The sequence below is a fragment of the Vipera ursinii genome (assembly GCF_947247035.1).
Source record: "Vipera ursinii genome assembly, chromosome: 2".
NCBI classification, from domain to species: Eukaryota; Metazoa; Chordata; class Lepidosauria; order Squamata; family Viperidae; genus Vipera; species Vipera ursinii.
The window spans coordinates 195,741,200-195,758,570 of NC_139513.1; the positions used below are offsets into that span (position 1 = coordinate 195,741,200).

The following is a 17,371-nucleotide window of genomic DNA, read 5'->3' on the forward strand; positions in this document are numbered from 1 at the left end:
ATAGGAGACATTAAGGAGGCAGACATCAATGAGAACGTGATGTAAGTTTGTATCTGTAATTTTAAATCCGTTACAGGCATAAGCAGATTTCAAGATACGTTAAAAATATTCAAGACTGAAAACAAAACAAAAATAAAAAGGCAATTATTGCGTATGTTATCAGAATTGGCTTCAAAACGCACAACATAGTTTTCGGGTGATGTTAAACTAGCATGATCCAAAAATGACTGCTTTGTCTACGGTTGGCTGCCTCAGCTGTTGTTTTAGACTATATCGACTATTGTTTAAAAATGTTGTAAGTCTCCACTATGAAACAGAAATCAGAAATATAAATCAATCGTGCTCAATTATATGGGGAAGTTGATTACATTTTATCAACGGTGGTTTTATCATAGCATGGGGATGCAAAAAAAATTAAATTATCCAATGAAAAGTATTCAAAAATAAGAAGGCCTGAGCCATAGACACAACAGAATGATGACCATCATCAATTTTCTGTCCTGCTGCCCGACTCTAGTTCAGAAGAGCAAAGCAAATCTTATGTTCTTGTAGCTGATGAAATATTGTTTCAAGCTATATTTCTTCATACAGGCATGAAAAGGTCACCTACTCTTTTCTGTTGCTTGGCTAATTTTTCTTTGGCTTCTTCTAGCTCCTTTTGGATCATCAGCACATGCTTGTTCATCTTACGAATGGTAGAGTGTAAGATCTCCCAAATATAAAATCTAGCAATAAAAGAAGCAAAGAAACCGCTGATGTTCAGAGAAAACATTCTGATTGTTGTCAGCAATAAGGCCGAACACTTGTAGATCTGGACTTTTCTCAGATAACTGAAATGGCCCCAAAGTTAAAACACAACTATACAACTTGCACCTCCTAATCTTCCCTCTGAACAGAAATTTCAGAATCATAATTCTCTAGGGCTGTAAAATTTCAATTAGATGCAAATTTCAGTAAGATACATTAAGTGTATTTACTTTCAGCAAATATATTTAACTTAAACAAAATCCCCCTTATTAAGGTCATTCGCTATGAGGAATATTTAAATCATAATCTGAAGATTTTTTTTTTAGAAAAGTTATGAGTTATGGTTGACACTTATTTACCTTGTAAAATCATGAGATAGCTCTGGAGAAAAAATCCAGTTTGCCACTGCAGCACAATCCACAATCTGTGTTCGGATCATCTTATCCACCAGTACAGCAATCATCTGTGTAATTATGCAAATGCAGGAACTTTGTTCAGTTCGTCAGTAGCGTGTCATCTGGACACAGCTTTCAACACAAACTCACAGACCGAGATCCCAGTTCACTGAAAACTACACAAGATCCCTCAAACCACAGCCTCTCTATAAAATCAATGCCTAAGCTGTGCAGACCATAATTATTTATGTTGGGAGGGCCACTTATCATAACTTCCCATCAAGAATCACAGATTCCATCACATTCACATTGTCTGGGGAAATCTGAACAATGGAGGACCTTTAAATCATTTACTTTTTAACTTTTTCTCATGTCAAAGCTGAGAAGATGTGAAGAGGAAACCATCAGCTCAGGACTGCATCTCTGTACCAACCCATGAGCAGGAAGACCATTCCTAAAGACACAAAGGACACTCTGGAACAGACATGTCAAACACAAGGCCCGGGGGCCAGATCCGGCCCGCGAAGTGGTTTCATGTGGCCCGCGAAGCCATCCTGGAAACAGTGAGGGAACGGCCCCCATTGCCTTGGCCCTGGCCCAGAGACCCTCCTCCTGCCAGAGACCCTCAGATCTGTCCCATTCCTGCCCAGGCCCCCATAGGCACCCTTGATGCCAATGATGTGGAGCTGGCCACGCCCACCCAGTAGGCCATACACACTCTAGCCATGCCCACCCAGTAGGCCACGCCCACCCAGGCCACACCCACCCGGCCCCCTGAGGGCAACCGCAATGCTGATGCGGCCCTCAATGAAATTGAGTTTGACACCCCTGCTCTGGAACATTGGAATGCAACCTCCATTCCTGCTAAAAGGCACAGATTCCTGTCAATGTTTCTGTCCACTCTTTCCTTGATGGAGCCCAGAGAATGACTGTCCATGACTGAGCTAGCTTTGGGAGGAGATGAAGAACTGCCAAATAGATGTCTACAATTTCTCTGGTTATAATCTTATGAAACAATAGATACAAAAAAGAAAAAAAGTTTCAGGTCTTGTTCAACAACATAAACTGAATTAACTCAATAAAGGAGGTTTAAATTAAAAAGAGGGAACACACTTTTCTCTAAAGCAGGAATTGCTGAGGGAGGGAGGGAAGAAGGAAGGAAGGAAGGAAGGAAGGAAGGAAGGAAGGAAGGAAGGAAGGAAGGAAGGAAGGAAGGAAGGAAGGAAGGAAGTCTATAAATATTTATTTTTACCTGAGGATGATTTTTCCATACTTCATACATAACTCTGAGAACGTGAAGCTTCCCTTCATCACTTTCAGCCAGAGTTTTGAGGATTTCTCGAAATCTTATCAGAACAGAAATGAATAACCCAAGAACGTTAAGGAATACAGGTCACTTCATTCTTACAGGTCACTTCTTACGTAATCTCATCATGCAACATGGTTTGAAATGGCAAAACTGAAGAGATAGAGAAGTGGACTGGTCTAGTCTCCCAAGATTCATTCTGAACTCTGAATTTTTAGATTAAAAAAAACTAGGAGGGTCAACATGTTGACAAAGAGCTCTGTAACACAGCAATTCTTCCTGCTATCTTGACTAGCCACATATTTAGTTGGGGATTAGTGATTTATGGAACCCACCTCTTCCCCAAAATCTATACCACCATTAACACACACACACCCCAGCTCTCTCTCACTGTAGTTGAGTCAGAGATAAGAGAAAGCAATGAGGTGAAAAACCTAGCTTAAGCCCAAGTCTCACAGAAGGTTTGTTCCAACCCTATTGAGGTAGTCAAGACTTGAATGCAAAGTCATGAATCTTAATACTACTTTTGTTATCGGGTTAAAGTAACAGGATCTTGTCTTCCCTACCTCCCTGCCTTTGTCCTAAAGTGAACTAGACACAGTCAAGACACCTCCCTGAGTCACAGGTGGCTAAGAGGCAGAGGAGGTAAAGTACAAGCAGACTCCCAAGGTTCTGTTACTCTAACCAACCTTTAACAAAAGGATCTTGGTCTTCTGACTGAGTTGATTTCATCATGGTTTACGTCAAGGGGCTGACATTTTCTCATTGTACAACTGGACCCAGTCATCAACATTTTCTTCAGAGAGGTTGCTTTTAACTTTGCCAATGTCCAGGGTGACTACACCACTGCAAAATCTAACGCACAAAGGAATCTTCTCCTCCAGCAGTAAACTTCTGGATTTCCCCTCTCTTTCTCCTGGGCCTCCATTGGTCATTCTTGTTAGGCTGTGTCTTGAGACTTAGATGTGTACAGGGATAATGTTGTGCTGCAGATCACAAGGAGGTGAGAAAGGACTGATGAACGTTTTCTGGATGCTGCAGTTCAAGAGGAAGCTCCTGACATGCAAAACTAAGCAGAAGTACCCAGGTATCAGGGACTATACAGGAATCTGCCTATTTTAAATTGCAAGTTAAAGTGAAGTGCTTTTTCAAAACGTAGCTGGACTTTCTTTGTTCTTCCTTGAAGTCGTTTCAGGTCTCATCCCAGAACTGTCTTCGGTTTCAACTGAACCAGTCAGAGCTGAAGAAGCTTCTTAGGTGAAAAGCAAAATGTCTTCAGGGAAAAAGCCAAGAAAGCCCATTTGTCTTTTGAAAAAGCACCTTTGGGACAACCATGACCTGGATGACTGAGAATCTTCACAGACATTTAAAGAGAAGTAGATAATATAGCTATTTTTTTAAAACAGCCATTAAATAAAAATCTTATTTGCTTCTGGCCTCTTTTTCGTTAACATTACAAGACAAATAAAAATAACATGGCAACAATATGAATGCACTGACAGATTAATATACTTAATGATAAATACTTACTTTCCCAGAGCACTGAAAGAGTGACTGAATGATTTTGAAGCTAAGTGCAATAGTGCCTGGACAAAAACTTCTATTTTTAAAGGATTGAATGAGAAGCCTTCATCTGGAAAACAAAATTACAAATACATTTGAATCCCTGTAAAGCAATGTAGGCATTCACTAAAGGCTGAGAGGGACTGAGAATTTTTATTTGTCTTTTTTGGAAAAAAGTAAAATGGCGAGGAAATTTCATAAAGGGCTTTTTTTCTTATCATATCCATTTTCGGTCAAAGAGTGTCGACTGGCGGCCCCCAGGGGGAGGGCGTTCTCTGTGGGCGCGCCAGGCCTTTGGAACCGTTTACCAGTGGAGCTTCGGACGGCTCCCGACCTTCGCTCCTTCCGACGTGACCTAAAAACATAATTATTTGAACAAGCCGGCCTGGTCTGATGGGTTTAGGGGTATTTTAACGCTTTGTATTAATTTATTGAATTGGGCTGTTGTATTTAATATTTTTTTTAATTTTTATATATTGTATTTTATTGTATTGCCCTGTACACCGCCCTGAGTCCTTCGGGATAAGGGTGGTATAAAAATTAAATAAATAAATAAATAAATTTATTTTTTAAAAAACCAAAGTTCCCTATTAGGTTTTAAGTTGAAAATGCTTGGTTAGCACAGTACTAATAGCTAACAAAACAATAAGCACATTAATAAATATTGGTTAAAGATCATATCCATACTTTGGATCCATTACGTGAAGACCTAGTCTTCTGATTAAGACTTTAAGGCTGAAGGAAGGTCAAAGGAAAAAGATGGAGAGAAGTAACATGGATGGACTCAGTTATAATGGTGGTGGATGCACCATTTCAAAACTTGAAGAACTATCTTAGGGACAGATCATCCTGGATAAAATCTCCCTATAGTATATGGTCACTAAAGTTAACACTGACCTGATGCCCCATAATAAAAAATCAGATAGAGTAAGACATAAACTCTATGCATATGAAAAATTTGGATGTGGAACAAATCCATGTGTAAAATTACAATCCAAGAAGGGTTTCCAATTATAATTAAATACTACATCAATTCTACATCAGATTTACTTTTCAAATATGAGATTATTCTGGACGTCAAGGCATACTCTCATAATTTATTTAGCTGTGCTTCTGTTTTCCAATAAAAACATCTCAGATCCATTCAGCTGTTCATATACTCAATGCCGATTCAATATTTTTTTTGAAAGGATATATAGTTTAGTTCAATTTAATATTAAGTCAAATTATGAGTTTCAAAAAATGTTCCATTCCATTCCATTTTCATGTTTGGTGGTCCTGTAATAAGATGCAAAAGTATTGGCAAAGGATTCGGATATGGTTAGAAGAAATATCAGGATGGAGTGTAGATTATAGACCAGAATTTTTCCTACTAGGCGTAACAACAGAGAAGCATACCAAAGAAGAGTTATATATAATGATACACATCATCACAGCAGCGAGAATGACGTTCGCCCAGAAATGGAAAAACAGTGAAATACCGGATGAGAGTGAAGTGATAAATAAAATTTGGGTGTGTGCAGAAATGGACAAGTTAACTTTGGAAATTAAAAATAAAGATCAGTCAGATTACTACAAAATTTGGAATAAGTTTTACTCATGGTGGGAACAGAAAGGAAGGTCACAACAGAAACACACAGGATGATGATTTCACATATTACTAGAATAAGGTGGTTGATAAGATTGAATATTCTATAACTGTATATAAATGATATGTACATAAAGTGTATATATGTATATAAAACACAAAAATGATATAAGACAAGAAGGATTGTCAGACCGTTAACACCTTGTCCAAAATTTTAAATAATAAAATTTGCAATTAAAAATTTTTTTTTTACTATCCATAAAGTATTTTAGGTGGAAATGCATCTTTGAAAATAAATACCAGCTGCTCTGGGCAAGTTTTGAAAATTTAACACTACCAGTATTACCAGTTCACAAATAAATTTGAAAACCAAAGAGAAAAAATATATATGTTCCATTCTATTATAAACCATTTTCCAGAATTATTAAGTTTTAAAGTTTTTCCACAACATTAAAAAGAGCAACCCAATACGCTCATTACTTTCCAGCAGTCTTTTGAAAAAGAATGACTCATTTTAGCAATTAAAAAAAAGGTAAAAACTTTCCCTTTCGGTCGTGTCCCACTCTAGGGCGGTGTTCATCTCCGTTTCTTGGCGAGGTAGCCAGCATTTATTTATTTATTTATTTATTTTATTACATTTATATACCGCCCTTTCCCAGAGGACTCAGGGCGGTTTACAGGGTAATTAAAAACCAAAAATACAAAAGTTAAAAACCAAGTTTAAGAAAGATTAAATTTATCCCTGTATAAATAAAACCCCAGTTAAAATAAGATTAATCCTCAGCCTGGGCCAGAGAGCTCGAAGAGCCAGGTCTTCAGGCCCTGGCGGAATGAACGGAGGTCGGGGGCAGTCCTCAGCTCCACTGGCAGCTGGTTCCAAAGGGCAGGCGCCCCCACTGAGAAGGCCCTATCCCTGGGTGTTACCCGCCGGCAATCTCTTACCGGTGGCACCCTGAGAAGACCCTCCCTGTGGGAGCGCACTGGACGAAGGGAACTTGATGCCAGCAACAGGTGTTCCCTCAGATATCCCGGACCCAAGCCATGTAGGGCTTTATAGGTCATCACCAGCACCTTGAATTTCACCCGGAGGACAACCGGAAGCCAATGCAGCTCACGGAGTAGAGGTGTTACATGGGAGTATCGGGAGACCCCCATCACAACTCGCACGGCCGCATTCTGCACCAGTTGAAGCCTCCGAGTGGTCCTCAAGGGCAGCCCCATGTAGAGAGCGTTGCAGTAGTCCAAACGGGAGGTCACAAGCGCATGAGTGACTGTGCGTAGGGCATCTCGGTCTAGATAGGGTCGCAACTGGCGCACCAGGCGAACCTGGGCAAAAGCCCCCCTGGTCACAGCTCCTATATGGTCTTCAAAATTGAGTCGTGAATCCAGGAGGACGCCCAAGTTGCGAGCCCTATCAACGGGGGGCTAACACCTCACCCCCCCCATCGTTAGAGATGGAATAGTCTGGTTGACCCGAGATGCCGATATGCACAGCCACTCAGTCTTGGCGGGATTGAGACGAAGCCTGTTTCTCCCCATCCAGACCTGGACCGCCTCCAGGCACCGGGACATCACGGCGAGGGCATCGCTGGGTTGGTTCGGGGTGTAAAGAAAAAGTTGGGTATCATCAGCGTACTGATGATACCCCACCATGAAACCACGAATGATCTCACCCAGCGGCTTCATATAGATGTTGAACAGGAGGGGCGAGAGAACCGACCCGAGGAACTCCACAAATGAGAGTCCTCGGGGCGGATCTCTGCCCTCCCGTCAACACCGACTGCGAGCGGCCCAGGAGATAGGAGGAGAACCACCGTAAAACGGTGCCTCCCACTCCCAACCCCCTGAGACGCCGCAGCAGGATACCATGGTCGATGGTATCAAAAGCCGCTGAGAGGTCTAATAGGACAGAGGAGCAACCCCTGTCCCTAGCCCTCCAGAGATCATTCACCAGCGCGACCAATGCCGTCTCCGTGCTATATCCGGGTCTGAAACCCGATTGGTACGGGTCCAGATAATCAGTTTCCTCCAGGAACAGAGGAAGCTGATGCGCCACCACACTCTCAACAACCTTCGCCAAAAAGCGAAGGTTGGAGACTGGACGATAGTTATTTAAAACAGCCGGGTCCAAGGCAGGCTTCTTGAGGAAGGGTCTCACCACCGCCTCCTTCAAGCATTGTCCAAAGACATTTTCTATGGCCATGTGGCCTGCATGGCTATATGCCAAAAGCGCACAGAATGCTGTTACTTTCCCACAAAAGTGGTACCTATTTATCTAGTCCCATTTGCACGCTTTCAAACTGCCAGGTGGGCACCAGCTAGGCGAGTAACAGGAGCTCACCCCGTTGCGCGGGTCTCGGGTCTCAAACCCAGGCTGTCAGCTCTCCAGCTAACAAACTCAGTGTCTTTAACTGCTGAGCCATTGGACCCCCTGTTTTAGCAGGTCTGGAATAATATCAATTATTATTATTAATATAATATATTGCTATAATTAATATTAATATTATAATATATTAATATCAAATTTTACTCCAAACATTATACTTATAGATAGAACTTCTGTAAGATGCTTTACTACTGGTGTATTAATCCAGGCTTTAAGTCTGGAATAATAACCTGTAGTAAAGAATCTTACAGAAATTCTGTCTATAAGTATGATGTTTGGAATAAATTTGATATTAACAGTATCAACAATAATGCCATCTCATATATTTAGGCATACTGTATACCAGTTTCAAACGAAAAGAATATTTGCTTGTTGGCATATATGGGGTGGGGGTAGATGCTGAGAGTCAAGGACGAAAGAAATTCCACTGAGTTAGTACATATTCCGTCTAAGTGCGTAACAATCAAAACCATGTACCAGATATGCTTAAACATAGCTAATTTCTCTGAGGTTTTGCAATGTTTCCATAAATGAACATTAGGAATGGGGCACAGTAAATATTAGACGGGCTTACCATCATTATCCTGATTAGTACTGGGCACATCCTTCAAAATGGTAAAAATTTCATCATTACTCGCTTTATTTTTGATGGCAACATTTAAGGAGAGTGCAATATTGTATCCAGGAAGAGATTCTAAAAAGATAGGAAGAAGCAAAGTTACCGTCTTTGAAGATTGGACACTTTTATATAAAAGACTGCATGCAACATAGTAGAAGGTTTTACATATCTTGAGGAACGTTTCAGAAGATAAGAAGCCACATCTTGAAGCAATGTCTCCTTGTGTTATCTTGCCCACTAGGGCTTTGGATGGTTCTTGGATGTTTCTTTTCTTTAAAGGGATTTATTATTGCTTCCCCCCTCCCACCTACACACACACAGGCCATTTCCCACCAACAGCAGCAAATGCTTCTTTTATATCTTAAAAAGTAAATTATATACTCTCAACATACTGTTGCTTTCTTCTCCATATTTATAAATACACACTGGATTTGCAGGAGTCAAGACTGAAAAATTAGCAGGAACAATATCAATTATTCGTTGATGGTAGGAAAGCCTGAAAAAAGAAGAAAAGAAAAATTATTTTGAAGAAAGTTGCTCTTGCTCATCATTCAGTAAAAGATATGTGCACTGGTAAAGCACCCCGAAGCTGATGTCTGTTCACTGAATCTGAGCAACATTCATAAAAAGTTCTTCAGAAGAACGAGGGCTGTGCCTGTGCTATAATTTAACATTATAATTCTTTTAACTGCTCAGTACTGGGTTATTGGCTTCAATATGGCTACCGCATTTTGGCCACCCCTTCTTTTGGCAAACTCAAATTCAACTGGTCAATCTACCAGAAAGAACTCACACTGACTTTTGAAAGTCAGGAATTAAATTCTGGTCTTCTCCATAACTCTCTTAAATTCCCAAGCGAGTGCACAAGTATTATCTGAGCTGCTAGCTGCTGTGCTATGGCTGGCTGAGACAACTCTTGACCTAAATCCCAGGTTAGTTTTATCGTGGTATTGGGCAGATCAGTTCATTGCAAATCCACTTGGTGATACTTCAACCAAGCTGTGGACAGTGGGGTGCCCTGAGAGTTGGATGCCATTACTAGAATCCTAGGTAAGACTGTTCTCTTTCTAAAGTTTTCAAGCCGATGTCCTTTGAGTTAAACGAGGTCAGGAAGCCAACTCCAAAAGTTTGATTCGAACTATACATTTTTGATATATGCCAGTGTTTCTGAGCCTTGGGTGCTTGAAAACATGCGGACTTCAATTCCAGGATTCCCCAGTCAGCTATGGGAAGCTGTGCTGGTAAGAGAATTCCATGCTGGATGGGGGATGGGGAGCTAAGTTGCCAAGGTTGAAAAACACTGCTATAAGCTATAGTAGCAAAAAATTGACTATGTTTTCTCTTCCTTCTTACATCCCAGTGAATTAGGCTGGAACTATTCTGAGTGGTTCCAGGCGGCCCTTGGGTCCCCACCTGCCGCCTTAGTTCACAGCTCGGGCGAGGCCCTAGTGGAAGCCTGGGAAAAGGCAGCCACTGAGGCACTCAACCAAGTTGTACCCATGCGGCCCCTGACCTGGTGCAGATCCCAGTGGGCTCTGTGGTTCTCCGCGGAGCTCCGGGAGATGAAGCGTCGGAGACGGGGCCTAGAGAGCTGTTGGAGGTCTAGCCGGTCTGAATCCGACCGATTGCGACTAAGGTCCTTCACAAGGTCTTACCTCGCAGCGATGAGGACAGCGAGGTCAAACTACTTTACTGCCCTCATTGCGTCCGCAGATAATCGCCCGGCCGCACTGTTTATGGTGACTCGCTCCCTCCTGAATCAGGAGGTGAGGGAGGAGCCCTTGCAGGGTCGTGCCGAGGAGTTTAGCCAGCATCTGTCGGACAAAATCGCTCGGATCCGGACCGGTCTGGCCTCCGACTGGGCAGAGTCTGACGGGGAGAACATGGGTGATCTTGTCGATGTCATCTGGGAGGAGTTCGACCCTGTGACTCCGGAAGAGGTGGACAGGATTATGGGGATGCTGAGCTCCACCACCTGTTTATTGGACCCGTGCCCCTCCTGGCTGGTTTATTCGGCTCGGGAGGGGACACGAGGCTGGCTCCAGGCAGTGATAACTGCTTCTCTGAATGAGGGTAGTTTTCCCGCCGCCTTGAAGGAGGCGGTGGTGAGACCCCTCAAGAAGCCTGCCCTGGACCCAGCTGTTTTAAACAACTTTCGACCAGTCTCCAACCTTCGCTTTCTAGCGTAGGTTGTTGAGAGTGTGGTGGCGCAGCAGCTCCCTCTGTTCCTGGAGGAAGCTGATTATCTAGACCCGTACCAATTGGGCTTCAGGCCCGGGTACAGCACGGAGACGGCATTGGTCGTGCTGTTGAATGATCTCTGGCGGGCTCGGGACAGGGGTTGCTCCTCTGTCCTAGTCCTATTAGACGTCTCAGCGGCTTTTGATACCATTGACCATGGTATCTTACTGTGGCGTCTCCGGGGGTTGGGAGTGGGAGGCACCGTTTTACGGTGGTTCTCCTCCTACCTCCTGGGACGTTCGCAGTCGGTGTTGGCAGGAGGGCAGAGGTCGGCCTCGAGGCCTCTTGTTTGTGGAGTGCCTCAGGGGTCGGTCCTCTCGCCTCTCCTGTTCAACATCTATATGAAGCCGCTGGGTGAGATCATTCGTGGTTTTGGGGTTGGGTATCATCAATATGCTGATGATACCCAGCTTTTTATCTCCACCCCAAACCACCCCAGTGATGCCCTCTCCGTGATGTCCCGCTGCCTGGAGGCGGTCCGGGTCTGGATGGGGAGGAACAGGCTTCGGCTCAACCCTGACAAGACTGAGTGGCTGTATGTGCCGGCGTCTCGGGAAATTCAGAATATTCCATGGTTAATTATGGGGGGCGAGATATTACCCCCCGTAGATAGGGCTCGTAACTTGCGTGTCCTCCTAGATTCACAGCTCTCCTTGGATGATCATATAGGAGCTGTGACTAGGGGGGCCTTCGCCCAGGTTCGCCTGGTGCATCAGTTGCGGCCCTATCTAGACCGGGATGCCTTGCGCACAGTCACTCATGCACTCGTGACCTCCCGTTTGGACTACTACAATGCTCTCTACATGGGGCTGCCCTTGAGGACCACCCGGAGGCTCCAGCTGGTGCAGAATGCAGCTGCGCGAGTGGTGGTGGGAATCTCCCGATACTCCCATGTAACACCTCTACTCCGTGAGCTGCATTGGCTTCCAGTTGCCCTCTGGGTAAGATTCAAGGTGCTGGTTATGACCTATAAAGCCCTAAATCAACTTCCCTTCGTCCAGTGCGCTCCCACAGAGAGGGCCTCCTTAGGGTGCCGTCGGTGAAAGAGTGTCGACTGGCGGCCCCCAGGGGGATGGCATTCTCTGTGGGCGTGCCAGACCTATGGAACCGTTTACCGGTGGAGCTCTGGACGGCTCCCGACCTTCGCTCCTTCCGACGTGACCTAAAAACATATTTATTTGAACAAGCCGGCCTGGTCTGATGGGTTTGGGGTTTTTTAACGTTTTGTAATTTATTAAATTGGGCTATTGTATTTAATATCTTTTTAATTTTTATATATTGTATTTTATTGTATTGCCCTGTACACCGCCCTGAGTCCTTCAGGAGAAGGGCGGTATAAAAATTAAATTAAATAAATAAATAGTGAATATTGGTGTAAATATGTTTAGGAACCCTTCCTCTTCTTTTTATTCCTCCATGTCTTTAATTTCTTTTGCTTACTCTTTTTTTCTGCTTTCTCGGTTCCTGCTTATCCTAATGGACACAGCATGATGGGTACATATGTATACAAATTTTGATAACTCTCACTCACCTCAAGCATTTTTCTAGTATTTCTCTTACGAACCTAGGCCTGGGTCTGTCAAGACCCTCCGAAAGACAATCTGACCTATAAAAAGAAAAACAAGACTATTATAATAAATAATCCCTTTCATGTTCATCAATACTCCTGAGATCAGAGAGGGATACTTTTTTCATTCAACACATTTTTATTTTATTCATATAACATTAAAATACAATTCCAAAAAACAAAAACAAAAAAATATAAAAAGAGAACTAAACAAGACATAAAATAAATAAATAAAACAAAAACTGTATAATTGTGCATACAAACAGATAAAGACACATATATACAGATTGTTCTCCCTAGTTAAATATTGATATATGTTTCAAGAATGATTCCCCCTTGAGAAATACGGTTACAGTTTATGTATTTCTACAGTTCTATTTACCGGTACGCATCTGGCATCTACTTACACATCTGACAACTACTTACACACCTCACACACACACACACACACACACACGTGTGTGTGTGTAAAAAACAAGATATTACAAATCCTCCATTAACCATCTATTATTGTGTATCATTTGCAGAAAGTCCACAACAGCTTCTAATCTACCAGATACCACCACAGTTGTTGTCTCTGCTCTATCAAGGATCAAATATCCTTGATTGGTTCTTAATGATAAAGCTTTTTCTTAAAATTTTAATTTTAGCCAGGATCTTCCACAACAATTGAGCCTCATTCACATAAATATATCCATATCCTTTGTTGTTCAAAAAAACTTTTTTCCATAAATGAATCTGTTCCCCAATCTCCATCTTATTGAGAAAGTCCAATTCATCCCTCATTGGTTCTGTCAATTTTAAGTCTTTCAAATGCACCTCTTTTCAAAAAAAACAACAAACCCTTTTCAAGCCAAACTACTCCTTCAAATCCACCAGCAATAAGTTGAATTTAACTGTAAATCAGGTTTAGCTGCTGTTGCTTGTACTTGAGTATTGTCTTTGGATTGATTTAAAACTGTTGTTATTTTATCAAACTTTTTAATCTAAGTTTTCAATTTGAACTTGTAAGTTTAAAGAGCTTTTTTCTGAAGGCTTCCCAAAGGGTTTTGTTTTTAAATTGATGCATTGTTTGCATTTTTGGTATAGTCCAGGACAGCCTGTAACTGAGCTTTCACAATGAAGCATAAACAGTTTTTCTTAAGGATGGGGGAATTAGATATAGCATACCAGAATAACCGCAGAGAACCTTGAGATAGCATTTCCCACAACACAAATGAAAAGGAGGGGGGGAGGAGATTCCATCAAAAAAATTTTTTAAAAAAGAATAAGACCAGGGGTTAAGAATAAGATCAGGGGTTGCCACAAAGAAGAGGAAGTCAGGCTATTCTCCAAAGCACCTGAAGGCAGGACAAGAAGCAACGGATGGAAGCTAATCAAGGAGAGAAGCAACCTAGAATTAAGGAGAAACTTCCTGACAGTTAGAACAATTAACCGGTGGAACAACCTGCCTCCAGAAGTGGTGAATGCTCCAACACTGGAAGTTTTTAAGAGGAGACTGGACAGCCATTTGCCTGAAATGGTACAGGGTTTCCTACCTGAGCAGGGGGTTGGACTAGATGACCTCCAAGGTCCCTTCCAAACTACTATTACTACTACTACTTATTATTATCATTATTATTATTATCATCATCATCATAGCTTTTAAAAATTCATAAGATGCAGAACCCCTGTAGTGAAAATCCAGCTGTATGTAAATCAAATGTAAATCAAATCAGTACCCAGAAAATGGCCATCAACTTCAATATGGAGAAAGTGAAAGTGCTTCTCAACAGCAAAATAAAGCAGTAAGCCCACAAAATAAATTCAAGAATTAATGAGATTTTAATGTGATTTGTGATGGCATATAGCACTGATTATCACCAGGGTGAAAAATCAGAAGCCATCCAGGACAGCAAGCACATGCTTTAGAGACTTACAGAGTGCTATTACGTAAGCACTGCAGAATGCTCCACTGCACAGTCCTAACATATTTACACCTATGTACATACATGTATACAGATAATCCTTGATTTACAACCATTCATTTAGTACCATTTGAAGTTATGACAGCACCGAAAAAAATGACTTATGACCATTTCTCACACTTATGACATAACACAGCATCCCCATGGTCATGTGATTAAAATTTGGACGTTTGGCAACTAGCTCATATTTATGACTATTGCCGTTTCCCGGGGTCATGTGATCCCCTTTTGCAGCCGTTTTGACAAGCAAAGTCAATGGGGAAGCCGGATTCACTTAACAATTTATTTATTTATTTTATTACATTTATATACCGCCCTTTCCCTGAGGACTCAGGGCGGTTTACAGGGAATTAAAAACCAACAATACAAAAGTTAAAACCAGTTTAAAAAAGATTAAATAACCCTGTGCAAATAAAACCCCGGTTAAAATAGATTAATCCTCAGCCTGGGCCAGAGAGCTCAAAGAGCCAGGTCTTCAGGCCCCGGCGGAATGAACGGAGGTCGGGGGCAGTCCTCAGCTCCACTGGCAGCTGGTTCCAGAGGGCAGGCGCCCCCACTGAGAAGGCCCTATCCCTGGGCGTTACCCGCCGGCAATCTCTTACCGGTGGGACCCTGAGCAGACCCTCCCTGTGGGAGCGCACTGGACGAAGGGCATTTGATGCTGGCAGCAGGTGTTCCCTCAAATACCCCGGACCCAAGCCATGTAGGGCTTTATAGGTAATGACCAGCACCTTGAATTGTGTGACTAACTTAACAACCACAGCGATTCACTTAAAAACTGTGTCAATGAAGGTTGCAAAATGGGGCAAAACTCACTTGACAACTGTCTTGCTTAGCAAGAGAAATTTGGGCATAAACTGCGGTTGTAATTCGAGGACTATCTGTACAGAGAATCAAACACTTACCAATCTTCCCAGCTCCAACGGAATTCAAAATTACTAAGATGGTGGGAAAACCAATTAATGAACCTTGATGGGAAAAAGAAAATCTGTAAATATTTTTATATTAAAAACATTTCATTTTGCATTGCTACTATTGACATTATATACAAATAGACAGAAAGACAAAATATAGTGGATTGTAAACTCTTTGAAACTGGAAGACAGAAAATGTGCAATTATTCTGTAGTAAATTAGTCTTTTGAAGAGCCATTCCAGAGGTGACTGCATGCTTTGCAAAAGCTTTGACATACAGCAGATGCTGCAAAAAAACCTGGGACCCAAAAGTGATGTGGCTGAACTGAGCCTCAGTATATTTTAAAGTATAATTTTTGAAACATTTTTGAAGAATTCACAGCCTAACATCCAATAATTGAGTAGCTCTCTTCTAGTTTTTAATATTAAATCCTATTTTTATTAACAATCTAACATGGCAGTCTAAGTGGTTGATTATGAATGCCATGTAAGAAAGCTCCAGAAGAAGCTAATAGAAAAAAATCACTTATTCCTCTACTAATTAAATGAGAGGAGCCACCTAAAATATGAAGGCCTATAAAAGCAGAAGCATTTACAAACATCATGGATTCTGTTGCCCTGAAGCATCTCAAGTCAATAAGTCCTCAGAAAATTTAGATGAGAATGTCCTCACTCACCGATCTATGCAGATGGTATTCATTGTATCTAAGCGCATGTACAGCATTTCTGTAGCTTGTGCAAGCTGTCAATTTTTCAATTAAGGTTTAAATTGTTTTTTATAATCTTTAATTGCAGAACAGAACATTCCTTTTATTATCAAAAGGTATTAACAGCTACAAGAAACCTTCGGGAGAAAGGATACAACTTGAGGTAAAGATCCAGGCTGAAGTTTACAGAGTTCAATAAAAAGCGTAGTGTACATGATTTCCATGTGAGGCGGAACAGGAAGCTGAAACAACTCAGCAAAAATTACCTGGGGAAAATATGAAAGCAATATTTCGCCAAAAAAAAAGAGGTGCATAGAATATTTCGTTGTCAGAAAATTTCAGTGTTAAAATGCCCCATTCCAATCCCACACCGGTGTACCAAAAATGGTTCAAATTCAAAAGGGATCATTGCAAGCTCCATTCTGAGATGAAGAACTACTAGCAGAGAGGAAGGTAACATGATAAATACAATATTTACCTCAACAATGTGGTAATTCAGAGGGATCTTGTGATTTCCTGGATAGCTCGTTAACTGTTCAGCACTACAGAAAAAGAAAGGCATGTGATTTGCGTTTAAAAGGGCAAGCAGGAAGTACCAAAATCACACTTTTTGTGATATGTGCCGGGTCCACTCCTTCAAAGAACTTCTTCTCCTTATGGGAGCAAGTCTTGGAAGTAGCTGCCGAAGGCTCGATCATCATACAGTGTCAGTCCCTGTTTGGACCGATTGATATGGACATTGATATATCCCTACCATGTTATTCTCTCTTTCCAAAAGGATCTGATGATGCAGTGAAGATTTTCTTCGATCACAAATCTTTCAACAGAGTGGCTTCCAGGCATAACTGGGCCCTGAGAAAACAAGCGACAGAGATTAATTTATTGGTACAGTCCAAAACTTCCATTTTCATCCCAAAAGGCTTAATATGATTACACCACTGGCATCACAGCATTTTCAAAAAGTTCTAATAGAGTAGTAGTTCGTAGGTATTTAATGTTTACAACATACTTTTCAGCATAAAGTTCAGCTGCCCCTTTTAGAAGCAGCTTTCTCTGCTCTGAAGAACAAACAGACAGAGCCCTCAAAAGCAGTGGTGCGTAGGGTAGATGGAACTATTAGATAGACAAAACAAACCCTAAGCCATTTCAACCCTCCTAAAGAATGTGACGCGGTGGCTCAGTGGGTTAGGATGCTGAGCTTGTCGATCAGATGGTCGGCAGTTTGGCGGGTCGAATCCCGAGTGCCGCGTAACAGAGTGAGCGCCTGTTACTCGTCCCAGCTTCTGCCAACCTAGCAGTTCGAAAGCATGTAAAAATGCAAGTAGAAAAATAGGGACCACTACGGTGGGAAGGTAACAGTGTTCTGTGCGC

At 41.9% G+C, this 17,371-nt stretch overlaps 1 protein-coding gene across 4 annotated transcripts in view; it reads right to left on the reverse strand.

The window, feature by feature from the left end:
- The window catches only part of LOC310635793 (nuclear cap-binding protein subunit 1), a 35,586-nt gene that overhangs the window by 4,740 nt on the left and 13,475 nt on the right, over positions 1 to 17,371 (reverse strand). For all 4 annotated transcript variants that reach the window (XM_083355077.1, XM_083355076.1, XM_083355078.1 and 1 more), the window contains 12 exons: positions 16,755 to 16,852; positions 16,479 to 16,542; positions 16,156 to 16,266; positions 15,971 to 16,035; positions 15,285 to 15,347; positions 12,377 to 12,451; positions 8,997 to 9,100; positions 8,560 to 8,679; positions 3,979 to 4,081; positions 2,395 to 2,488; positions 1,107 to 1,210; positions 611 to 725 (listed from right to left, as the gene is read on the reverse strand). In XM_083355077.1, the coding sequence (XP_083211203.1) occupies positions 611 to 725; positions 1,107 to 1,210; positions 2,395 to 2,488; positions 3,979 to 4,081; positions 8,560 to 8,679; positions 8,997 to 9,100; positions 12,377 to 12,451; positions 15,285 to 15,347; positions 15,971 to 16,035; positions 16,156 to 16,266; positions 16,479 to 16,542; positions 16,755 to 16,852 (1,116 nt within the window). The remainder of the gene's footprint in view (positions 1 to 610; positions 726 to 1,106; positions 1,211 to 2,394; positions 2,489 to 3,978; positions 4,082 to 8,559; positions 8,680 to 8,996; positions 9,101 to 12,376; positions 12,452 to 15,284; positions 15,348 to 15,970; positions 16,036 to 16,155; positions 16,267 to 16,478; positions 16,543 to 16,754; positions 16,853 to 17,371) is intronic.